We start from the raw sequence: 21580 nt of genomic DNA on the forward strand, positions 1-21580 counted from the left end.
TGCGTCGCGTGCCCTCCATTTTTGTTGCCAACTAGAGCACACCACGGAAAGAAGGATGCCGGGAAGAGCCGTACCAGTCATGTCCACGTAAATGGTTCGTGTTTTCCCTTAGCATGGAACAATAGTACAACGGCACTTGAATACGGTAAAGACAGAAACTGCAGAGCTTGTCAGCTTAAACGAAGATACCAATGTCCTTTTTTTTTGCACAAAATTGCCTCACCAAATTCGTAAACCATTTCAAGCTGTCATTATTACCCGCAAACATAGTAAAGCCACAAAAAGCAACGCAACCAAAGAAGCAAGGAAGCAAAAAAAGAGACAAATGTACGGTAACAACGTTGCAAACCTTATTTCCTGGCAGCTGGACCCCCCCGCGGCGCGGCCCTCAAACGGGGCACATCGTCTTCCCCACATGCCACGATCCTGTAGTTATCCCATACTCATCTGCCCGCTTTCTTTGCTTTTTTCCCTCACATATTACACGCACACACGGGCAAAAACGCAGCGCACGCTCCCCCATCCCTAATCCTCAAAGCAACGCATCCCTCAGTAAATCCCGCACAATACACGTGTCCTCCAACCCCGACCGACGATCCAGCAAATGCATCGTCAATCACACAACACGCTCACCTCCCCTTCCCTCAAAGCATAATGCCCATCACATACGCATACAAGGGGTAACCAAATCCCTATCCACCACCACTGCCGCCGATCAAACACGCCGCTCTTTCCCCCCTTTCCCCTCTCTCTACATACGTAGTAGTAGTAGTATACTATAGGTCAACAAAATCTCATCCACGCATGCATACGCTGTGCCCCCCCCTGCATTCGCATATGTACCACTCACACACCGGTCCAACCCAAAGTCAAGTCCCGCATAGTTAGTCTAAGAGAGAAAATCAAGATTCCGCCCAGACAGCGCTTATCGCGATCAAGCCCTTGCGACTAAAAAGGCTTGTTACACTACATACACTACTCTGTCTCTCTTTTTTCGCGCCCGGGGGGAAAGGGTTGGTGCGTACGCACGCGGAAGTTTGACATGTGCCCACGGGCTAGTGTGAGGATTGGCGGGTAAGTGGGGGGTGAGAGTAGTATGCATGTGCATGTGCATATGGCTCCGAGGGGGGGGGCGTTTTTTAGAAGTCGGCGAGGGAGTGTATGTCCGGTGAGAGAAGTGGTATGGGAGAGTGTATACGCGGGGACGGAGATGTAGAGTGGATTGAAGGGAGAGTGGGAGTGAGGGTTTTTTTTGTTTCACCGGAATAACGGCGTGTGTAGAGTGTCAAGTATGGGGGTTTTTTCTTTCCTTGCGCGTTGGGCGCGATGGAACGGTCGGTGAACTTACTACTAGCATTTCTTTCTTTGCTTTTTTTCGCAATCAGTTTTCTAGTAGCTCAGCGGGCTGGGGGGTTTTTTTTTTGCGTTTTTGCGTAGTAGGGCGTTTTGTTGTGTGCTTTGCTGATCTGATTGGGGTTTGCGTACGTGCGTGCGCCACGCGCGAGGATGGGATGGGCCTACGGCCGCGTTGTACAAAGCGGTTTGATAGTTCCCTCCGTAGGTTTGATTATTATGACTACATTTTCACCGATCAGCACGCTCCGGGCGTTTTTGGAAACAAAGAGGTATTTCCTGGTTTTCGAGTCTGGGAAGGACCGATGCGAGCGAAGCGTGGCTTGAATTTGGGGCCGTGGGGGTGCGTATGTGTGTGTGTGTGGACGGGAAGCTGGCGTTTTCGGCCTCGGAGGTAAAGAATGGTGTGTAGTGGTTTCTTCGGAAGGAGTTGTCGTGTTTGGATTGGTTTGGACCGGAGAACTATGGAAGCGATATGTCATCGGGTTGATTGCTGGCTAGGGGATTTTTTTTACGGCTTTCCAGAATGGTTAGGGACTAAAGGAATCTGTTTTTATCGATCGGCTAGGCTGATGTTGCCAATCTCCACATAATTCCCCCCCGCACTGCAGCTAGTTGAGCTGGGGTATTTGGTGGCACTAAGGATTCTTTGTGTAAAAGATCGTCGTTGGGGATTGTCTAACTTGGAAGGGATTCTTTTTGCCTTTTTCAAGGATGCATGGTTAATAGAGTAGGACGGTCGGCTTTGATATCGGTCTTTTTTATCTGTAAGCTTAGCAGCATGACTCTCGTCCGTATACGATAAATCCCTCAGATATCAAGTCATACTTTATGTGAATGATCAAAGTGTACTTGAACTGGTACTTCTCTCGTACCGCAAGATACAATATCAAACAGTTTTGGTATAACAGAGTGTGCATCTCATATACCTTCTCACCCACTTCTCCTTATGGGTCTATGCCTTCTAGTACTACCAGGCTTTATGCACTATAGAACAGTTCCTGGCGACATTGATAATTATGATGGAATGATATAAGTGTATTAGGGAAGTAAAGTTGATGATATGAGCATAATGGAAGGGGAGCGAGAAATGTGTGATGGTGGTGCTTTGATGAGATGAATCAAATGTATGATGTTAACAGCTCTGTGTGACAGTCTGTGATTCCGACGCAGTGTCTCAGTCTCGATAGACAATGTCGAATGAAGAGCTTGCGGACTATTCAGAGCTCCCGGCTTGCGGAAACTTGCTTGCACCCATCTGTCCGAAATCCCTATAGCGTTACCCCATCCAAATTTATTCACAGTCTACATACCGCTATATGTAACCCGCGCCTCAGAGCAATCTTTAACATACGCACTTTAACATTATCTAATTCTGTCAAGCTTTTTGTGCTATTCAAATCGTGAAGTCACCAGTCAGAATCTCAATTCAGCGTATCCTCCCCCAAAAATTCCAAATTGACTCCTACCCTGTTAAGCATGAGTCTTCTCAAAAGTATAAGATGAGATTCATGTTCTGCAGTTGCAACCTTTTGGAACTGTCCAGACCGCAATACTATAAGTTTCATTCCAATTTTAGCAAATTCAGTCGGCGTCACTGATCATCTGACTATGGTGGTACATCGTTTGAGTCTTGCTGAACGGAGATGAGTTATATATATCTCACGGTAGAGTTGATACAGATATACTCTCTTGTTGGCATTTTCGTTATTGTGAGTAATGAATTTGCTGTTCAAGGAACGCTGGGATAGCTTATCTCCAGTGTGCGCATGTCGGATATCAAAAGCGACTTTGAAGTTTGGAAAAAGGTGATAGGTCCTAGGTACAACATAATAAGCATTATGTTTTACATATTAGATTCAGTTATTTTAACGAGAAATCACCATATAAAATCACTTTCAACGATGCCGAGGAACAGAAGTCCTCTTGGGTGATTCATTATCAGTCAAGTGTTGCTGTAACAATTTTCGGATTAGATGTGAAGGAATATTCAATTTATCGAATCGGTACGGTATGTAGCAAGTAAGAATACAATATTTCTAGTAAACAACAACATCGTCTATGCAACTATATACGGCAGAATCTCCTCTGCAACTCCCCCTATCTTCCTCATCTCTCCCACTCCAACTTCTCCATTTCCCTCTCACAAAAAACTACACAACACAAACTTTGCCTACCACATCTCCCAAACACCAGAAGGAAGCACAGTCCTCATAATCTTCCAATGACTAACCGCGCCATCCTTGTGAAACTTCTCCAACTCGCCCACATCGGCATTTCCCATAACCCTACCCCCATCCTCCTTGGGCACATACTCATACTTGACCTCGAGATTCTCCTGCGGCTGCAAAAAGTTGCGACGCGCAATGCTACCCAGGTAATCAGCAGGCTTCGCGTTGCGGAAACGAATTCCTTGTTTTCCAAGACCATGGTCGTTCTTGACGCAGAAGATGACCATGTTGATGAAATCGGCGTCGCCATCCTGGCGCTCCTCGGAGGCGGGAGAATCGCGGAAGATGCGGCAGGCGGGGAAGATGGCGTGGATGGTATTGAGGACCAGGCGTGTGCTTCCGAGAGTAAGGTCACCAGCATAGTTGATGGCTGCGAAGCCGTCGTCCTTGAGGAGGTTGTACAGCCCCTGCATGAACTCGGTGGTGAAGAGGTAAACGGGTTCTGCACCGCCGGTGAAGACGTCGTGGATGATGTAGTCGTAGCTTCCGGGGGCAGAGACAGACTTCTCGGCCACGTAGGAGGTAGCATCGGCAATGACGGCGTTGTGTTTGGGGCTGAGGTTGAAGTACTTGGTTGCGTAGTAATGGACCACGGGGTCGAGTTCGACAATGGTTGTGTTGAGACCGTGAGCAATCAGGGCGTTGGGCGCAGTGCCGATTCCGAGACCAATGACAAGGGCAGATTTCTCGCTCTCGTCCACGGCTGGGATAGATGCGACAGGGGGTTCGATAAGTCGGACAGCTTCGAGCAAAACGAAGACGGCGAAGATGGACTCGCGCTGTCGCTGGCCTTTGGCATACGCTTCTGGGGTGACGAGCCATTCACCACCTAGAAGGGAGTGGTCGCATCGAAGGAGACGGAAGGCGCTTTCAGATTGGCTTTCGACCACTGAAACGTAGCCGGTAACTGATTCCTGTCGAGCAAGAAGGGTGTAGTTTTGGGTTGCTTGTAGAGTCGAGTTTGCGAGTTGGAGTCCATGAGTTGACGGATGGTGCGGGTTGGTCCAAAGCGTATGCAAGATAGCAGGGAACGCGAGCAGAATGACGCGTGAGGGGCTGAAGAAGGCAGACGCGGATGCGAGCAGCATTTGGAAGCCAATGCGAGTGAAGTAGACCGATGTGCCGATGAAGCTTGGGATGAGTGCGCTGCTGATCTTGGCTGTGGTGGAAACAGCAAAGTACGAAGCAGTAGGAATAACAATCTCCTTCAACGGAGAGGGATTCAAGCCGCTGATATCGATGCATTCCAGTAGATCGGCAGCAGCGAAAATTGACAAGAAAAGCAACGGAAAGTATGTCAATAACTCAATGGCCATGGGACCATACTCAATTCCCATCTTTTCACTGTATGGGAAGAGTAGAAACTGTATGACGGGGGCCCAGTACGCAATTACAGCGATGTACTGTGAAACATTTGCGGATACATAGCTCTTGAGTCCTCGTCGGACCAACAAAGCTGCCACAGCGACAATGGTCATGGTCCGCTGGTGATGCAGCGATGCAGGAATGGATCCATAGACGGGCGATAAGTTTAGCTGAGAGACTGGAGAAGCAAAACCGGCGATTAGGAGAAGTGCTGCTGCTCGGCCCACGCTTAGAAGGATTGTTGATGCTGAGGCGTTCTGCGTCTGTGGTGCTGCTTTGTTTGCAGCCTTTGGCTTTTTCTGTGTCTTTTGTTTTGAAGACATGGCGAAAGATGTAAGACGTCTTCTTTACGTAGGACACGATCTCAAGGAAAGAAAGGCGATGAGTTATGACCACGAAATGAAAAGATATGTACAGTCCAAAAAGACCAGATGTCGCGTAAATGAAGCAGGAGTTCCAAGCTCTTTTCCCACTATAGACGGACCGTATATCCGCACAGCGAATCTAGCCAGAGAAGAACAAGAAAATAAGGGCAACTATGACGACGCACAAGGGTCAAAGAAGGGAATGAGGAAGGATAAGAATTGGGAAGACGTTGAAGTTAATAACCAAGGAGGCCAGCTGTTCCTGGCTTCGGGCCTGATGAAACGGTCGATCATTAAGGCGGTCTTGTTTCGACTGGGCACGTTTCGACTAGACGGGCCCTGCGGACCCTGTTTCTTGTGGCGCACGTTTGTGGCGTCATTACCAAGCATGGCGGGACGGTTTGCGCCCGCGCCCACCTCACTCTCCATGCATCGTGCGGGATTACAGGAGAAATATATTCGCCGGATTTCGACATTGTAGTATGCCATATCTGACTGCACCGCCCACAATGGCGCCTCTTGCTCTCCGACCTGCGGATGCGCCCGAAGCTGCGAAGCACCCCGCAGACTCGCACAACAATCCCGACACCGACGACATCATACCCACCAGCGCGAATGAAGATGTCGCCATGGAGAATACCGTAGACTACTCTCTTCTCCGCGACCAGATGCGACACCAACAAGACGAACGGGCCCAGCGACTCCAGGCCAAGAACAGGCGCAAACGCTACCTCGAAGTACATCCCGAGTACTTTACCGACTCTTCTCTCGAGCTCGCCGACCCTCTACTCTACGATCGCCTAATCCGCCGCTTCCAAACCGCATCTGAACGCGAAGCCGAAGGCCGGAAGAAGGGTTTCTCCGGTCAGATGGCGACAGACCTGTGGCGCGCCGAGGCGAAGAAGGATGCGCTGTCGCAACCAGACCCCAATTCGCTTTTTACATATACCCGCGGGCCACAGGGCGAGATAATAGAAGAGGACAAGGACGATATACCCATGAGCAAGGAGGAGGGCAAGGCCTGGTGGATAGACGAGATGACACAGCGCTTCCTAAGAGGCGGAGACGACGACTTTGACTATGCAAAACTCGTGGATGGCAATCCCAAGTACGATGACCCCGAGCAGGAGAGGGACTTACAGGACGCGTATTTTGAGAGTATGGAAAGTGATTTTGACTCTGATGGAGAAGGGAAGGAGAAAGTCTTGACTGGCGAAACGGGCATACAGGACTATTGAAGTTGGCCAGATCAGGTTACACTACACGTCCAAGGTTGTGGCGTGCAAGAAGGGTCTATGGTGAAACTATTGGATTGAGTGTCACGCCGGCGTGTACGTTGTGACATTCGGATCGATTACAAGCGCAACACTAATGATACCCGAACTACAGGTAATACTGGAACGCAATTACTCAGACTCAGCTGGCAACATGCCCAAGGCTGCACTGTACATCCTTTACGCGTTTACATTGGATGTTGTTGCTAGTACAAGTCAGCAAGGACTGCTAAGGACCAGCAAAAGAAAACATAACGCCAACGAGGTTGGCCGTAGCGATCTGGAAAGCTGACCATGTGGAGCTCTCTATGTTCCTCGATGATCATGACGAAATTCACGGTCTGGTTCGCAACCAACTCAAAATAGGAGGATATGTTATGTTGGTTTTGTCGTGTTACAAAACCATGACTACAGCAAGCACTGAGGCCTTGACCTATATTGGGACATATCGATGCATGGTGCTTGATAAAACCAAATCTGAATCAATGGTAAATTGCAGGATCAGGTAGGAAAAAAAGATATAAGTTAGTAGTTGAAAAGAAGACGCGCAACGAACGCCCAGTCTACTCTACTCTAAATCTAAATCTAAAATACAACGATAGCACAAAAGAATATAACGAACAATATTACCAAGCAAGAGAAACAGCCCCCAAAGACAAAAGAACCAATTGAAACCGGGATGAACAGTAGACCAAAGAAATCTAACCAAAACCTCCAATGCCACAGTCATCACCTCGGAATTCCTCAACCAGAACTGCACATCCCCACTCAATCATTCTCTTTCCTAGAGACAATAATCAAAAGGTAGAGACGCCTCTCTCTTTTTGTTTCTAGGGTCTCCATCCTTCACCACAAATCGGACATCTCTCAACCCAATTGTTGTTCTCAGCCCCACACTCATTGCACACCCACATATCGTTTGCCGTACCAGAGTAAGGAACAAGAGCCATTAGGCTATGTCGAAAGGATTGGTGAGTAACTGGAGCTGTGGAAGTGGTGGTGATGGTGGCGATGGACTGAGGAGGTATAAGTGCACGTGTGCTACTACCGTAGTATTGATCCAGACGACTCTTAGATGAAAATACTATGATTCAAGGTTGATCAAATCCGAGTTGTTAAATCGTGTAAGGAGCGAATTTGCTTTGATATTGTGTTGTGCGTAGTGTTGTGGTCGGGCTGCTTAAGAACCCGATATCGGTAAATTGAACCGTCGATTTCCCTTGTAAAATGACAAGTATTTTTTTTTGCAAATTAGAACCCCAGAGGTCTTTGAAACAATGATTGTAGAATTTGAGTATCGATCCCAATAATGTGAACGATGATACAAGTAACTGCAGAGATGTCAAGAACAACCACCCATTCCACCAGCAAAGTTATATACTTCCCCTCTCCCCCCACGAAGGCAAAAAGGAAAAATTGTGAAGCAAAGACCATTTGAATAAGCCCGAATTGCCTTACCCAAAACCTACAATGTCATCTTGTCTTGCCCCACAAAAAGGGCAGCAAGGGGCACGTTTGGACATGCCCTTTTCTTTAGTGTAAGCTTGTTTTTCTTATGTGCAACCCCAGTCACACCTTCTAGTCGTGTAGGTGAAAGAAGAAAAGCATCGCTTCATTGCTAAATATCAGGGCTGTTATATTACATGACTCATAGAAGGACTACTGATGGTGCTGATGTCGGTGCTATCGTGTCCAAGTATCACTCCAACACCAACGAACATCGTGAAGCGAAATGAAGATGCTGAGTTAGCCAAGAGGAGCCAGAAGCCATGTGGTATGGCTCTACTGAATGGAAGTGGTGTGGTAAGATGCTATCAACGGAGTTTGGTCCTGTTCTGGTGAAATTTCTGTCCGTGGTAACACTGCCTTGCAAGAGAGGTTGTATCTGACATGTCGAGTCTAGAAAAAATAATGATTGGTAGGCGTGAAAATGTTGTTAAAGTGTAAATATATCTGCTCCGCTTGGACAGTACAACGGGTGGAGTATGCTAGACGGGAAGGTAGATAGTCCTTGTCACAACTCCATGGTCCGAAAAGGGAAACGTCCGAAAGCGGGAGGAAAGCACAACTTACCCATCATATCATCTTCCGAGAAAAAGACATTACCATAGCTAACGCCTAGTTCTCTATCATCTCGGAGCCTGCCGACAGAGCCGCACTCTAGGCCCTTACCTTGTAGTACCATCACTATCACCACCGCAGCCACCACCGCCACGAACACCAACATAGTCCTCTAACCACCATCTCATCACGCGTGCAAACTACAAAAAAGCCCACATGACTACAACCCAAGCATCCCGCGTCGCCCTAAAAAAAAGCCTCCGCTCCGACGCATGTATACCCAAGGCAAACACCCACACGCACACGCGAGCCAAAAAAGTCAGCCTTATACGTGCGCCTCACAAGGCAAACCAGGCAGGCAAACCTCAAGTCCGCCTCGCGACAACCACAAAAACCATACCGGTGAAGCATCCCGCGCTCTAAACCCTCCCCCCCCCCAAAAAAAAAGATAACAAAAAAAAAGGACCGAGAAAAAAAAACCCATCCCCTATTCCTACCACACAGCTAACTTTTGTCTTCCTTCTTCTGTATACTATCCGCCGTCACTCCGCCGCTCCACCCATCCCTTGCCGTCCTACCCGTTCCCTCCTCTTCCGGCAAACACGGCAAAACAGTGGCTTCCCAAGCCACGACTTCTCGTCCTTGCTTGTACATGCATAAGAGAATGCCAATGTGAGTTGGCGCTGAGGATAGCTTGGGTGGGTGTGAGCTTATTGAGACGACGGGTGTTCTGAGGTGTTTGGTGTTTGGCGCGGGAGGGGAGGGGAGGGGAGGAGGTGCGGGGCGGGATGGAAGGCTTGGCATTGGCATGGGGGGGGGGGCGCATATGTGATTATCATTCTACTTTGCGTGATATGGAGGGATTTTTGAATTTTTTTTGTAAATGAATTTAGGTTTTTAAGATTTTGGTGTCTTTTTTTCTCTCGTTTTACTAATGGAATTTTTTTTTTGAAATTGTACTGAAAATATCTTTTCCACGTGTTGTGAGCATTGGAGATCTCTACGTGCAAAGCTACTGGGATGGCTTTTGGACGCATTAATAGTCATTTGCACAAAAAGACGAATTAAAGGGGATTTTTTGACAGACTGATAAGTTTGCTCAACTTCATAGAGTCTATTAACTATGGAACTTTTTTTTTCTTTCATACAAATCATTCAAAGCATATCTAATCATGATATGTAGCATAAAGCACACAAGCGCGGGTGAATACAAGGCTTGAAAACATCGCTCTTAAATGCCATCTATAGCAACCAAGCAACGAACGTCTTGTAGAACCAGCTGCCGTCACGGCCGCCTGCTGCCTGCTTCGCTGCGGCATGAGCCAAGAATTCCTCTTCCTCGCGGTCGATCTCGGCTTTGCCGGTGTAGAAGTCGGCTTCGTGAGGGCGAACCATCTTGGACTTCATGATGAACTTGTAGCCAAAGATGCAGATCAGATAGATTGGAATACCCTGTGAAATCATATTAGTAAAAAGTAGCTTTACATGGGCACGGAAAAAGACTTACAAGGTATCCGGTGACGAAGTTCTTGTAATCAAACGAACCATAAGAGCCTCTGGTGAAGACAGAAAAGTTCTTGGTCAAGGCGATCAAGATGCAGAAGAAGAGGGCAATGTAGGAGCCGATAAGACCAAAGGGGGCAGTGTAGGCCATCTGGTCCTTGGTAATGCCCTGGGCGTTGCGTGCGCGCACGAACCAGATATGAGATACCAAAAGCGAGATCCAGGACAAAAGACCAAAGATTGTGGTCAAATTGACAAAGTAGCCGAAAACGGTCTTGGAGTCGTCTGCAACGTTCATGAAGGCGGTGCAGCAGAGGAGTGCGGAAACAGCCAGCGCAGGGACAGGGACACCTCGCTTGTCGGTCCAGAGGAAGATCTTGGGGGCATGGCCCTCAACGGCAAGTCCGTAGATGGTACGCGAAGCAATGTACAGATCCGAGTTGGAAGCGCTAAAGGTGAAGAGCAAGATGCAGGCGTTGACAATGGTAGGAAGATGGGGAATCTTGGCGAGCTTGATGGCAACAACAAAGGGCGAGGCTGAAGCACCAGTGGTGGCCTTGTTGGCAAATGCAAGTTCGGGAGAGTTGTATGGTACAATCATGCCTAGGAAGAAAATGGATAAACAGTAGAAGAAGAGAATCCGGTAAAAGGTCAGCTTGATGGCGCGGGGAATAGTCTTGCGAGGGTTTTGAGCCTCGCCAACCGTGACACCGATGAGTTCAGTTCCGAGGTAAGCGAAGACGGCGTTGACCAAAGAGCTCCAGAAGCCGTAAAATTTGCCTTCGTTCCCAGAAGCAATGTACGGTCTGAAGGCACCTGGATTTTTGTAGTACTTGAAGCCAGTTGCACCACCAGGGCCGGCGCCGACTGCCAACAAGAACGAGAGGAGAATGACACCAACAATGGTGATGACTTTGATGGAACTGAGCCAGAACTCAAGCTCACCAAAGAACTTGATACCAAAGTAGTTGATGGCGCAAATGGCGAAGAGGAAGACGGCGATCCAAACACCAGGATTGACCTCTTCTCGGGATTTCCATTCTTGAATAATCAGAGCAGAAGCGGTCAACTGATTGGGCGTTGTAATAACATATTTGGCAAAATAGCACCAACTGTGTGAAGTTAGTGGTGTGACCAAAAAACAAAAGGCTCGGAGGAAGTGCTTACCCAAGAGCAAAACCGAGAGCAGGATCACAGAAACGAGTGGCGTAACCGGCAAAACCCGAAGCGTGGGGAATCCAAGCAGCCATTTCGCCAAGAGCCGTCATGACGACGTAGACGATGAGACCGACGAGAGTGTAAGCAATGAGGATCGAGGCAGGACTGGGCTTGTTAGCTGTAGGCCAAGGCTGGGGATTTGCGTAACATACCCAGACTGGGCCAAAGCCTTTCCGGTACCAATGATGAGACCAGTTCCGATGGCACCACCAATGGCAATCATAGTGATGTGTCGCGACTTGAGACCGCGGTGCAGGTGACTGTTGTCGTCGTGAACAGCAACGCCATCCGAGTCAACGCGCACGTCACCGGTCTGGTACTCGGACTTGCCGCCATACTCAATGTCTGGGCTGCCCGAGCCGCCGTCGGAGGAGTTTGTCTTGCGGTTTGTGATGGCCATGTTGAGCAAGCGATGGCAATGCGGATAGCAGAATGGGAGTCTTCTGTATCGCACAAGTGGTGGCGGAGGGCCGCACCGGGGTTAGCAGGGCACAAACTTGAAGGAGGGAAGCTCCAGGGCACAGCTGACGGGTCAGTGAAAGGGCGGGCTGGTGGGCTTCAAATAGGCCATGTACTTAAGCGCGGCTGGCAGCGTGAAGGCTCTGAGCGGCCCAAGAGATAGTGATAATTAGCCGACTGTGATAAGACCGACAAGGCGGAGAGGAGCAAATAGTCGGCCCACGGGACTGCTGATAACAAGCTGTGGGCGAAGCGTGATTGCAGCATACGAGCAACCCCATGGCGGCCAAGCGTCCGCTTTGGTGGAGTGGTGGGGGAGGGCGGCGCCCGCAGGCCCAATGCCCGGTCGTGTGTGGCAATGAGGGCCGCTCGGCTGAGGGCGTTGTGGTGGTGCGCCAGGCGTGTTTGCCGACATCTCCTTCTCGATGGAGGATGGGGTGGTGGGACAGGCCCTGTCCGAGGGGGCTTGGCTGGGGGCTTGGCAAAAGCGAGCCAAGTTTCCAGCCTATTCTTAATTCGCTGGCAGGCTGGTGTTGAGGTATTTGTCCACGACGGCGCGCCGACTGCACGTCGTCAGGCTTCCCCAGCCCAGCCAGGCGGACCGACTGTCCAGCACCGATTCAGACGAGCGATACGGCGGACTGGGAGCCCACTGGCCTGGGCGCCAGGGTACATGGCAGAGTGAGTGAAGGTCCGCCGCGGCCATGTTGCCCCGCGTTAGGCACGCGGGTCGTGCGTGAACGGCAACCTTGCCTGCATGTCAGAAAGCTGGCGCTCAGCGGCCGGCGCTGGCCATTGACTCGGGCTAGCGCTGCTGAAGCCACCCGTTGGTGGTATCGCCACACGCCCACGACAAGACGACATCCAAGTCCGTCCGCCATTGCGTGCTCACTTGCCCTATGCGAACAGTGCGCTGCCATGGTACACACGCAGCACACGCCTGCGTAAAACTCTGTCAGCGTTGTTATCATGGCACCTATCTAACACTTACACATCATATGTGGTGTGTGTATTGTGGACGGTAGGTAAACTCCTGCCTGCCCGCCCAGCACCAGCACAACACTGGCAAACATCATCGTGAGCGCCAAGCACAACACCTCTTTTTTTTTCATGCCCACATAACCGGTGTCTCCGTGGCTCTGCAAGTGCATGGGTCAGTGTCGACCTAGGACCTGTTATCTGCTTGGCCGTGAGAAGGGCACTGTTTCGAACGTTCTAGCTCCCGAACCCAGCCCGCTAGGCGCATTCGAGAAAACTGCCTTGACTGCGGCGAAACCGAGCAACGAGCAGCAGCGTACGCCTATCATCCAAAGACTGCGTATAAACACCGTCAGATGACCCCTCATTCGTCAGCCTGCCAGTCTGCCACACATTGCACAATCCGGACATGGCTACTCTGGTCCTGGTGCCCGTCCATTCCCAGCACCACAGCAAATGCCAAACACCACACTGCACACTGCAAAAAACCATTGTCTTAGCCAACATCCCCATACCTTGGCTACTCCCTACTCCGGAATAGGTGACCGTCGCTGAGCCTTCACCTGCCAAGCCCATTTTCAATCCGTCACTGCAAGTAGACTGGCTGGACGCCGCGTCCGTGCTCATCCAGATAGCCCAGCGATGTGTTTTTTTCGTCGTGTCTGTTCCGTCAAATTCTCGTTCCTGGAATCCATTACTACGAAAAACTCAATCATGTGCTCGTCTCGATGCTCAATATCGCATTTGTCGTAATGCTGACTCGGTATCCACTTTGAAAAGAATAGCAAGTCAAGTGGTGACCAGGCTACAATCTAGCCCAGCCATCAACCTCACCACTCGTCAAAAGATGACCTCCACAGCCATTGCCATGTCGTGCGCTGAAGAAATATGTAGACCAGCGTTTTGTTCACAGCAAATACTGTTATGCCGGCGTGAAGCAAAATGAGTTCCAGGCTTGGCATTTCGTAATACCCTCCAAAGTGTATCATGCCCATTGCTCAGCTAGCGGTAACGAGCCGTAGCCAAGAGGTCCATGAGGCCCACAGAAAGAGAAGGAGTGTTTGGAGATTGGGTATGCCTACGCCAAGGTAAGAAGTGGTAACCCCATTCTCCGGACAACCCCAGATGTCGCCCATGCCGGTCCTGCGGGCAATAAAGGGGAAGCGGGGTAATCCAGGACGTGTCGAAGGCTGTGGCGTACTATTATATTGTTACATCCACGTCATGCCCGCTACCTAGATCGATCTTCGACAAATCCACTTGGTGTACGAGACCCGACAGTCTCCGCGAAAAAAAGTCTGCGTCTTGAGTGACCGATACTGATGTTGGGCGGCGATACCTGAGGGGGTAGGGTTTTGTCGGAACCATCCTCTCAACCGAGCGAGCATGATTGTTAATGTGTTTCTCGTTGCCTTGCAAACACGGGCTTCGTGCCGTGGTCAGAACAGGCAAGGCTTACATCGGATGCTTGCATTGTTTTTTCCTGTCCAAGACTGGCGAAGGCTGCAGTACTATGATGTACAGGTGGCCAGGCTTAAGCAGCGATGCAAATACTTGCCCTTTGGCTGGACGGCTGCAATGATCTCTACACCAGAGCTGCCGGCACTAATGACTGCCGCCCATTCGCCACAGAGGTCGTAGCCTTCTTCGGGGCTTGCATTAATACATGAGCTTTCCCTTTGGACCTACCAACACCAGAGTATCAGGCCATTTACAGCTCTTGAGAACACTGCTAGTGCGGATGAAGAAGTTGGGATTGTGTTTAAAAAAAATAAACGACATGTTTTTTCAAATTCGGAGTTTGACATTCCTACAACGTTGCAGCATTACTCCACTCAGCAATGTTCAGCACAATGCTAAGTAAAAGTCTGACGCGCTTGGCAACGAAATCAATTTTACGTTCAGTGTACCACTTTGGGCATTTCCGCATCCCAAGCGAACACGAGTAGTTATACGACCAGAGAACGATCTTCTACAAGGACTGATGGTTGAATGAAGGAGTATCGCATGCACATGCTGGATGTCTGTCTTCAACCTTGGCAAAGTTCCCCCATGTCTTCTTTGGCGTTCTTGAAATAGTTCAACGACAATGTCCCTGCACTCACAAAGGTGTTTCGACTCCACTCTCCATTCCCATTGTGACGTGGAGCGGGCAGAAACAGCACATGGTGAGTAGGGGCAGGTGCCATGGCATATGAGCCATTGCCAGACCTCGGGATATGGCAGGTGGTGTTGTGAGAGGCGCGGAATGTGGCAGCATGGCTCGCCTATGGGGTTAGCGTGAGCGTAGGAGGCGCCGTCAAGGCGACACCAGACGTGCATTCTGGCACGCACTATATCGTAGCATGGACTACAGCTGGCCCGGCTCAGACAACACGACAGCGCATGTGGTGATTGATGGTAGCAGTCCTTAGCAGAGAGCGACGAGGCTCTTTCCCTATCGCGGCCCGAGTCCAGGGGGCTTGCTCGCTCCCCGGTTCCTCTTAGCTCACATGCGCTACCTACCACCTATCATCTGGTACGATTAGGAGTACATACGCGGGCGACAGCAGTGCCGGGAAAATACGCGGCAGCAGCATAGACGGTTGCGCACCACAGCCTCTTTGCAGTCGCAACTCCCATCACCATTGCCACGACCACACATACACACACACATTGATCGTTGTTGCACATCTCGCAGCAGCATCGCTGAGCGACCCGTTCCCCGCGCTACAGCCTCGCAAACGACATTTGACGATTTGCCCCGACCGCTGCCAACAACGCACAGGGCGACAGGCAGCTCTGCTCGTGTCCCTCATTCCCACACATTTGCCCCCAGACATTTGCGCCCAGCGCATGCGAACCCACACGGTTCCCCTTGGTCGCAGCACCACCTCGTGCTTCCTCATTACTCTTGCGCGGCCTGGCTGCTGAACCCCCTCAGACCCTCAGCTTAGCGGCCCTGGTCATGGTGCCCGCGCATCCTCGCCAGGCAGCCTCGTGAATGACGCTTTTGACCGCACCACATCCCATTGCGCCCACGTAGCCACTCTCGCCCACACCCGCCGCCATGTCGTACTACGGGAACGGCCAGAACTACTACAACCCAAACATTCCACATTCCAACGTGGGCGCCCAAGGCCAATACCAGGACCCCTACCACCGTTCCTCATCGAGCACCGACCCAAACGATGGTGCAAACGGAGGCACTGCAGGCGCAGGCGCGGTTTCAGACTACGGCTACGGTTATGCCCAGCCAGAGCGCCGCAACAGCATGGCTGCGCGCCAGAACGACGAGCTCTTCATAGCCGCTGCAAACTCCCCGCACATCGGTCAGGGTCCAATGTCGCCTACCGCTGGTGGATACGGCTCCAGTGCCGGCTATGGCTACCCATCACAGCGACAGCAACTCGAGTACAACCCCCAGAACTACAACACACAGCCCGTCGCTCTACCCAACCCTTCGCACTACGGCGGCGTCAGCAGACCCTTTGCACCGCCCGTCTCAACAACGGCCTCGCATCAGCCCTACAATCCAGCTGCCTATGCGAGCAACAGTCTCGTCAGGACGAATACTGCCAACCAAAACTATGCCTTCTCTCCCACCTCTCCAACTGCCACGTACCCTTCGCCCTCTTCATACCAGCAGTCGCAGTTTGGGAGAGCAGGCTCGGTTCAGAGAGGTGCTTCGTCTTATACCACACCTGCACCGCCCCCACTACCTGTGCCTCCTGGAAGCACACAACTTCCCGCTGACGATTGGGGCAACCGACCCTCTCCGCATGCCTCCAACTCATCGGGGTACTACTCGTCGAGCGCCTCGCATGCTCCATTACCCTCACCACCTGTCTACGACACTGGCTATGGCTCACAACGCAGCGACAGATACGGAAGTTTCCAATCGAACCCCCTACCCCCGACTCCTGAAGTTCCGCCCCATGGGTCACCTCAGCGAACGAATATGATGTCTTCGCGACCGCTACCACCACCACCCCACGAGTCTGATAGCGATGAGTACTCGACGCCGCAGAATGGATACCAGGACGAGCTTTTCAACGACGTCTTGAGTATGACGGGCGGTGGAACTCATGTCCAACACTCCAACGGTCAATACTATCACACTGAGCGTCATTCACCCGGATACAATGGTATGAATGGTGGCCAAGGAGGTGCATACCCCGGGCGTGAGACATACGCTAGCGACGAGAGTGATGTCGAGGCTGCTGCTGGTCTGGCTGCACTCCAAATGGCCGAAGAACAAGAGAGGGCTGATGAGGCCCGGAGAGCTAGTGGTGGCAGCGGACTGTTTAGCAACTACACGTCAGTGCATTCACCACAAATGCCTACAGAACCCGCAAGAGAAGGAAGTGCAAGCGATACCGAATATGTAGGCATGGATGTGGGTACATATGGCGGTGGCTTCATGCCGTCCTTCAATTATGGTGGAGACCCAAGTCAGCTAGCAGCGGGAAGTGGCTACCCACCGTCGACATCAGGCTCGCAACGACGATCGGAGCGCTATGGCGAAGAGTACGATTCGATTCACCCCTTCCCGTCCTTCTCGAGCAATGCACGTGTCGACACTTTTGGTACTGGTGGTCTTCAAGAGCCTAGCGACCGACGACGGAGCTACGACGAAGGTGATGAGGTCACCCTCATGGACAGCGCGTCTATCGCATCCAGCTCTACTCTCATAACACAAACATCGGCCATGCCCAGCGAACCACCAGACATGTTTTACCACCCAGGAATCTCAAACCGACCTCTGCCGCCTCCTCCAGTGAATACCAACGCTCGACGAACAAACCACCAAAGCAACAGTTCTACCGGATCTGGATCCTACGAGTATTGGCGCAACGCTCCGTCGTCCCGTGACCCGTACCCTGTCCATCCTAATGGTGGACACATGATATCGCCCAATGGTACACACGTCCCCCGTTCAACCTCGCTCCTACAGCACAGCAATGCTCGAGATGCCATACCCTTGCCCAGATCCAAAACCGATGCGGAACAGGGGCACAGGTCTCGGGGTAGCCGCAATACCTTTTATGGTAATGCCATGGACAGCGATGCGAACACACTAACTCCTGCCAGTACTGAAGCCGTAGCTATTGACCTGCCAACAATTCCAGCTTGCAAGCGTTTCAACCCCGCAAAGCTGTCTAGCATCGACTTCAAGAAGTGCACAGAGCCATGGGCGCTTAGCTCAATCATTGCTTGGCTCAAGAGCATGACGGAAGGTGAAAATGATCTAAAAGAGGGTCCTATCCAGGAGGGTCTGGTCGCACTTTTCACTCACAAAGTCCCAACGATGAATATTGCCGATGCCGAGACTCTAAGTAGCCGTGTGGTGGCAGAAATGTACAAAGCTGGTACTCTTGTGCACGAAGAAGAATGGCTCAAGTTTTCTTCTGAGAGCATCACGGGTGTAATATTCCAGCTGACAGGAGCGGGCTGCTACGCACCCATGTTGCATACTCACGCTTCTCCTGGTCGATGCTATTCACACCACTGCCAGCGAACACTCAAGAAGATTGACCTCCATGCTCCATCCGCCGCTCCTCGTTCTGAAGATTGGGCGACTTTTTACAAGCTGAAAAAGGAGGACATTGAGGGTGCGAACAAGAAGGAAATCGAGCGTCAAAACATCCTACACGAGATTGTGCAGGGAGAGGACAACTACATGAATCGACTCGATGTATTGCGCCAACTGTACCGTGACCGGTTAAAGGCATCCAAATCTGAGGTTATACCCGCGGAAAGGCTCGACCGGTTCATCCGCGACGTTTTCAGCAAAGTGGATGCAGTGCGCAAGGCAAATGAAGACCATCTCCTCCCACAAATAAAGTACAGGCAGCAAGAGCAAGGGCCGTGGATTGTTGGGTTTAGCGACATCTTTAGAGAATGGATCCGGAAGGCCAAGCACGCATACATTGAGTATGCGGCAGCCTTTCCGTACGCAACCTTCCGAGTTCGACAAGAGGCTGACCGGAACAAGGACTTCCGTAGATTTCTGGATGAAGCTCAGAAACACAAGCTTTCCAACAAGCTTGGTTGGGATACGTATCTGAAGGCACCTATCGACAGGCTGCAGCGTTACGGTCTGCTTCTGGACACGGTGCTAAAATACTCGATTGTCGACAATGAGGAGAAGAGGAATCTCCAAATTGCCAAGGATGAGATCAAAGCTGTAACTTTGGAGTGCGATGCCCGTGTTGCTGAGATGGGCCGGAAAGTCAGCCTCACGGATCTTCAAACCAAGCTCATTTTACGACCAGGCATGCAACGTGTAGAGCTCAATCTGGATCATCTTGGACGAGAACTGATCTTCCGAGGCGATCTGCAAAGAATGGCAGGTAACCGCTTCAACTGGCGTGAGACTCACGCACTACTCTTCGACCACTACCTCGTACTCGCAAAAACAGTCGCTCTCAGAGAGGCAGATGGAACTCCTAGGCCTGAGAAATACGACGTGTGCCGGGTGCCAATTCCCATGGATCTGCTCGTGCTTGAAAGCGAAGATGATGATCCCGTTGTACGTTCAACGATGAAGGGTATATCCACGGTCACGGCAGTCCCGGGTCGAGTTGCCGGAACTGGTGCACGCCTAACCGGCAGTCCTGCTCCAGGCGCTTTGCAGCACGTGACTACCAATTCCTCTCTTGGGTCCTCAAATACAAGTGTTTCTGGAAAGACCCTCGTCAATACCTCAACAATTGATGCCAGTAAAGATGAGAAGGTTCTATATCCGTTCAGAGTGAAGCACCTTGGCTCGGAGACTTACACCCTGTATGCTCCAAGCGCCCAAAATCGAGCCGAATGGTGTGACAAGCTCATCATTGCAAAGACACGACACGCCGCGTCTCTCTTTGCTCAGAACGCAGAGCCTTTCAGATTACGAGTGATGGCTGATGCTGCGTTTGCATACGACAGTGCTATGCCATCTCAAAGAGCCATAACCATCAAGGGAACACCTCTGGACCGAGCCATTGACGAGGTAGAGAAGCTCTTCGTTAACGTTGGCCGTCCGGTGCCCATCTGCCGAGCGAGGGTTAATTGTGCCACGGCCTTTGTCCAACCCCATGGCAAACACATGGTGGCGGTTGGTACAGATATTGGTGTATACGTGTCCGACTTTGATAACCCTAGAGGTTGGTCAAAGGTAAGTCATGTCTCTATACTTGGAAGAACGGAGCTAACATATCCAGGCCATTCAAACACCGCGAGTAACCCAGATTGCCGTGCTCGAGCAGTTCGGCTTGATGCTCCTCGTTTCTGATAAGGCTTTGATTGCATACCACCTGGATGCTGTGTGCCCGCTCAGCGGCATAGCTCCTTCAAACGACTCGACCCGACGCGCTCCTCAAAAGCTGTCAGGCGCGCGTGACATTGGCTTCTTCGCCACTGGTGTAATGAAGGACAGGACCCTGGTCTTCTACAAGAAGCGCGACGGAATCTCATCAACTTTCAAGGTCCTCGAGCCTGTGTATCAGAAATCCACAGAGAAGAAGTCCAGGATATGGAAAACGGGCCGCACGGAGTTTTTCCGCGAATACGATGAGTTCTACATCCCGGCTGAATGCTTCACCATCAATCTCTTCCATTCTTCTCTCGCCATCTCCACATCCAAGGGCTTCGAGGTACTCACTTTGGACAAGAAACAGCCATGGTCGGTGCCAGACCTAAAGCAACCACACGTCGCCACTATTGCATCGCGACTACAAAACCAAGTCCCATTGGGCATGTTCCGCCTCTCGGACCAAGAGTTCCTTCTTTGTTACCAGGAGTGTGCGGTATACATCAACAAGAACGGTGACATCTCCCGCTCGGTTATCATGGAATTTGTCGGCAAGGCAGAGAGCGCTGCCATGTACGGACCGTATGTGTTGCTCTTTGACCCCGACTTCGTTGAGATTCGCAACGCACAGAATGGCAGATTACGTCAAGTGATTGCTGGGCGTGATGTCAAGTGTTTGGATGATGGACTCAGCGGAGGTTCATCGCACAACAGGACAGTGAAGCTGAGCTTGCAGCATCCGTACCATGAAAGGAGCCAAGTCGTTGTTGAGTTGGTGCTTAACGAAGGTCAAAAGGAGTAACGTGGTAATGTTCTAAATACTACAAGCATTCGGCCTTGATAGGATAGGTTATGTTTGCGCCCTATTTAGACATGGTGAGGATGGCGGAGTATGAGGTTTAGGAACTTGGATCCTTGTTTGGAACGGAAAACAGCATCGCCTCTGTTAATGGCTTTGTTTTTTTTGCTTAGTGTTGAAAGAGAAACGGGTTGATTGCCTCCAAATCTCTGGTATCGAAGTGAGATATTTCTGCTGCTGCCAATGACAGCATGTTGTTAATAGTTGTACCTTCTTCTTCTTCTTTTTCATTCTTCTCCAAGTTCGCGAGCAACTTTTCTTGCATCTCTCCTTTGGATTTGCTCGAATTTACGCGGAGAGAGGGAATCTTCTTTTTTTATCTTGCATCGAGCCTAATACCCCAGAGATAACCCCCACACTTGAGCGAATTAGCAAAAACGGTTTTTTTAAAACTTTAATCTTTGTGTATATCTTTTTCTTGATGAAAGAACATGGTTACTTAATTAACGTGAACATTTTGCAATGAAAACTGGAAGGTGAAAGTTGGATGAAGAGAATGGATTTTATATTCGGGGGGGTTGTGGTTTGAGGGACGGAGGTATGTGGTATCTGGATTTCGTGCGAAGATTTTTGATAGGCGACGTATGTGTAATGGGAAGTTGGAAAAGGGTGTTTAGGGTGTGTGCGATGGAGTTTTT

At 50.7% G+C, this 21580-nt stretch overlaps 4 protein-coding genes across 4 annotated transcripts; 2 read left to right on the forward strand and 2 right to left on the reverse strand.

The window, feature by feature from the left end:
* Positions 1 to 3526: 3526 nt before the first annotated feature.
* COCVIDRAFT_86792 (hypothetical protein) lies at positions 3527 to 5272 on the reverse strand (the record flags this gene model as incomplete). Its single annotated transcript, XM_014705884.1, has 1 exon — positions 3527 to 5272. One exon carries the CDS (start codon positions 5270 to 5272, stop codon positions 3527 to 3529), a length of 1746 nt encoding a protein of 581 aa, XP_014561370.1.
* A 551-nt stretch (positions 5273 to 5823) lies between these two features.
* COCVIDRAFT_12094 (hypothetical protein) lies at positions 5824 to 6552 on the forward strand (the record flags this gene model as incomplete). Its single annotated transcript, XM_014705765.1, has 1 exon — positions 5824 to 6552. One exon carries the CDS (start codon positions 5824 to 5826, stop codon positions 6550 to 6552), a length of 729 nt encoding a protein of 242 aa, XP_014561251.1.
* Positions 6553 to 9891: 3339 nt separating this feature from the next.
* Positions 9892 to 11770, reverse strand: COCVIDRAFT_87052 (hypothetical protein; the record flags this gene model as incomplete). The annotated part of the gene is made up of 4 exons (XM_014705885.1): positions 9892 to 10101; positions 10157 to 11264; positions 11320 to 11475; positions 11523 to 11770. 4 exons carry the CDS (start codon positions 11768 to 11770, stop codon positions 9892 to 9894), a joined length of 1722 nt encoding a protein of 573 aa, XP_014561371.1.
* Positions 11771 to 15856: 4086 nt separating this feature from the next.
* COCVIDRAFT_12096 (hypothetical protein) lies at positions 15857 to 20885 on the forward strand (the record flags this gene model as incomplete). The annotated part of the gene is made up of 2 exons (XM_014705766.1): positions 15857 to 19948; positions 19995 to 20885. The coding sequence occupies 2 exons, from the start codon at positions 15857 to 15859 to the stop codon at positions 20883 to 20885; spliced, it is 4983 nt and encodes a 1660-aa protein (XP_014561252.1).
* Positions 20886 to 21580: the final 695 nt, after the last annotated feature.

Source organism: Bipolaris victoriae (assembly GCF_000527765.1).
Source record: "Bipolaris victoriae FI3 unplaced genomic scaffold scaffold_6, whole genome shotgun sequence".
Taxonomy (NCBI): domain Eukaryota; kingdom Fungi; phylum Ascomycota; class Dothideomycetes; order Pleosporales; family Pleosporaceae; genus Bipolaris; species Bipolaris victoriae.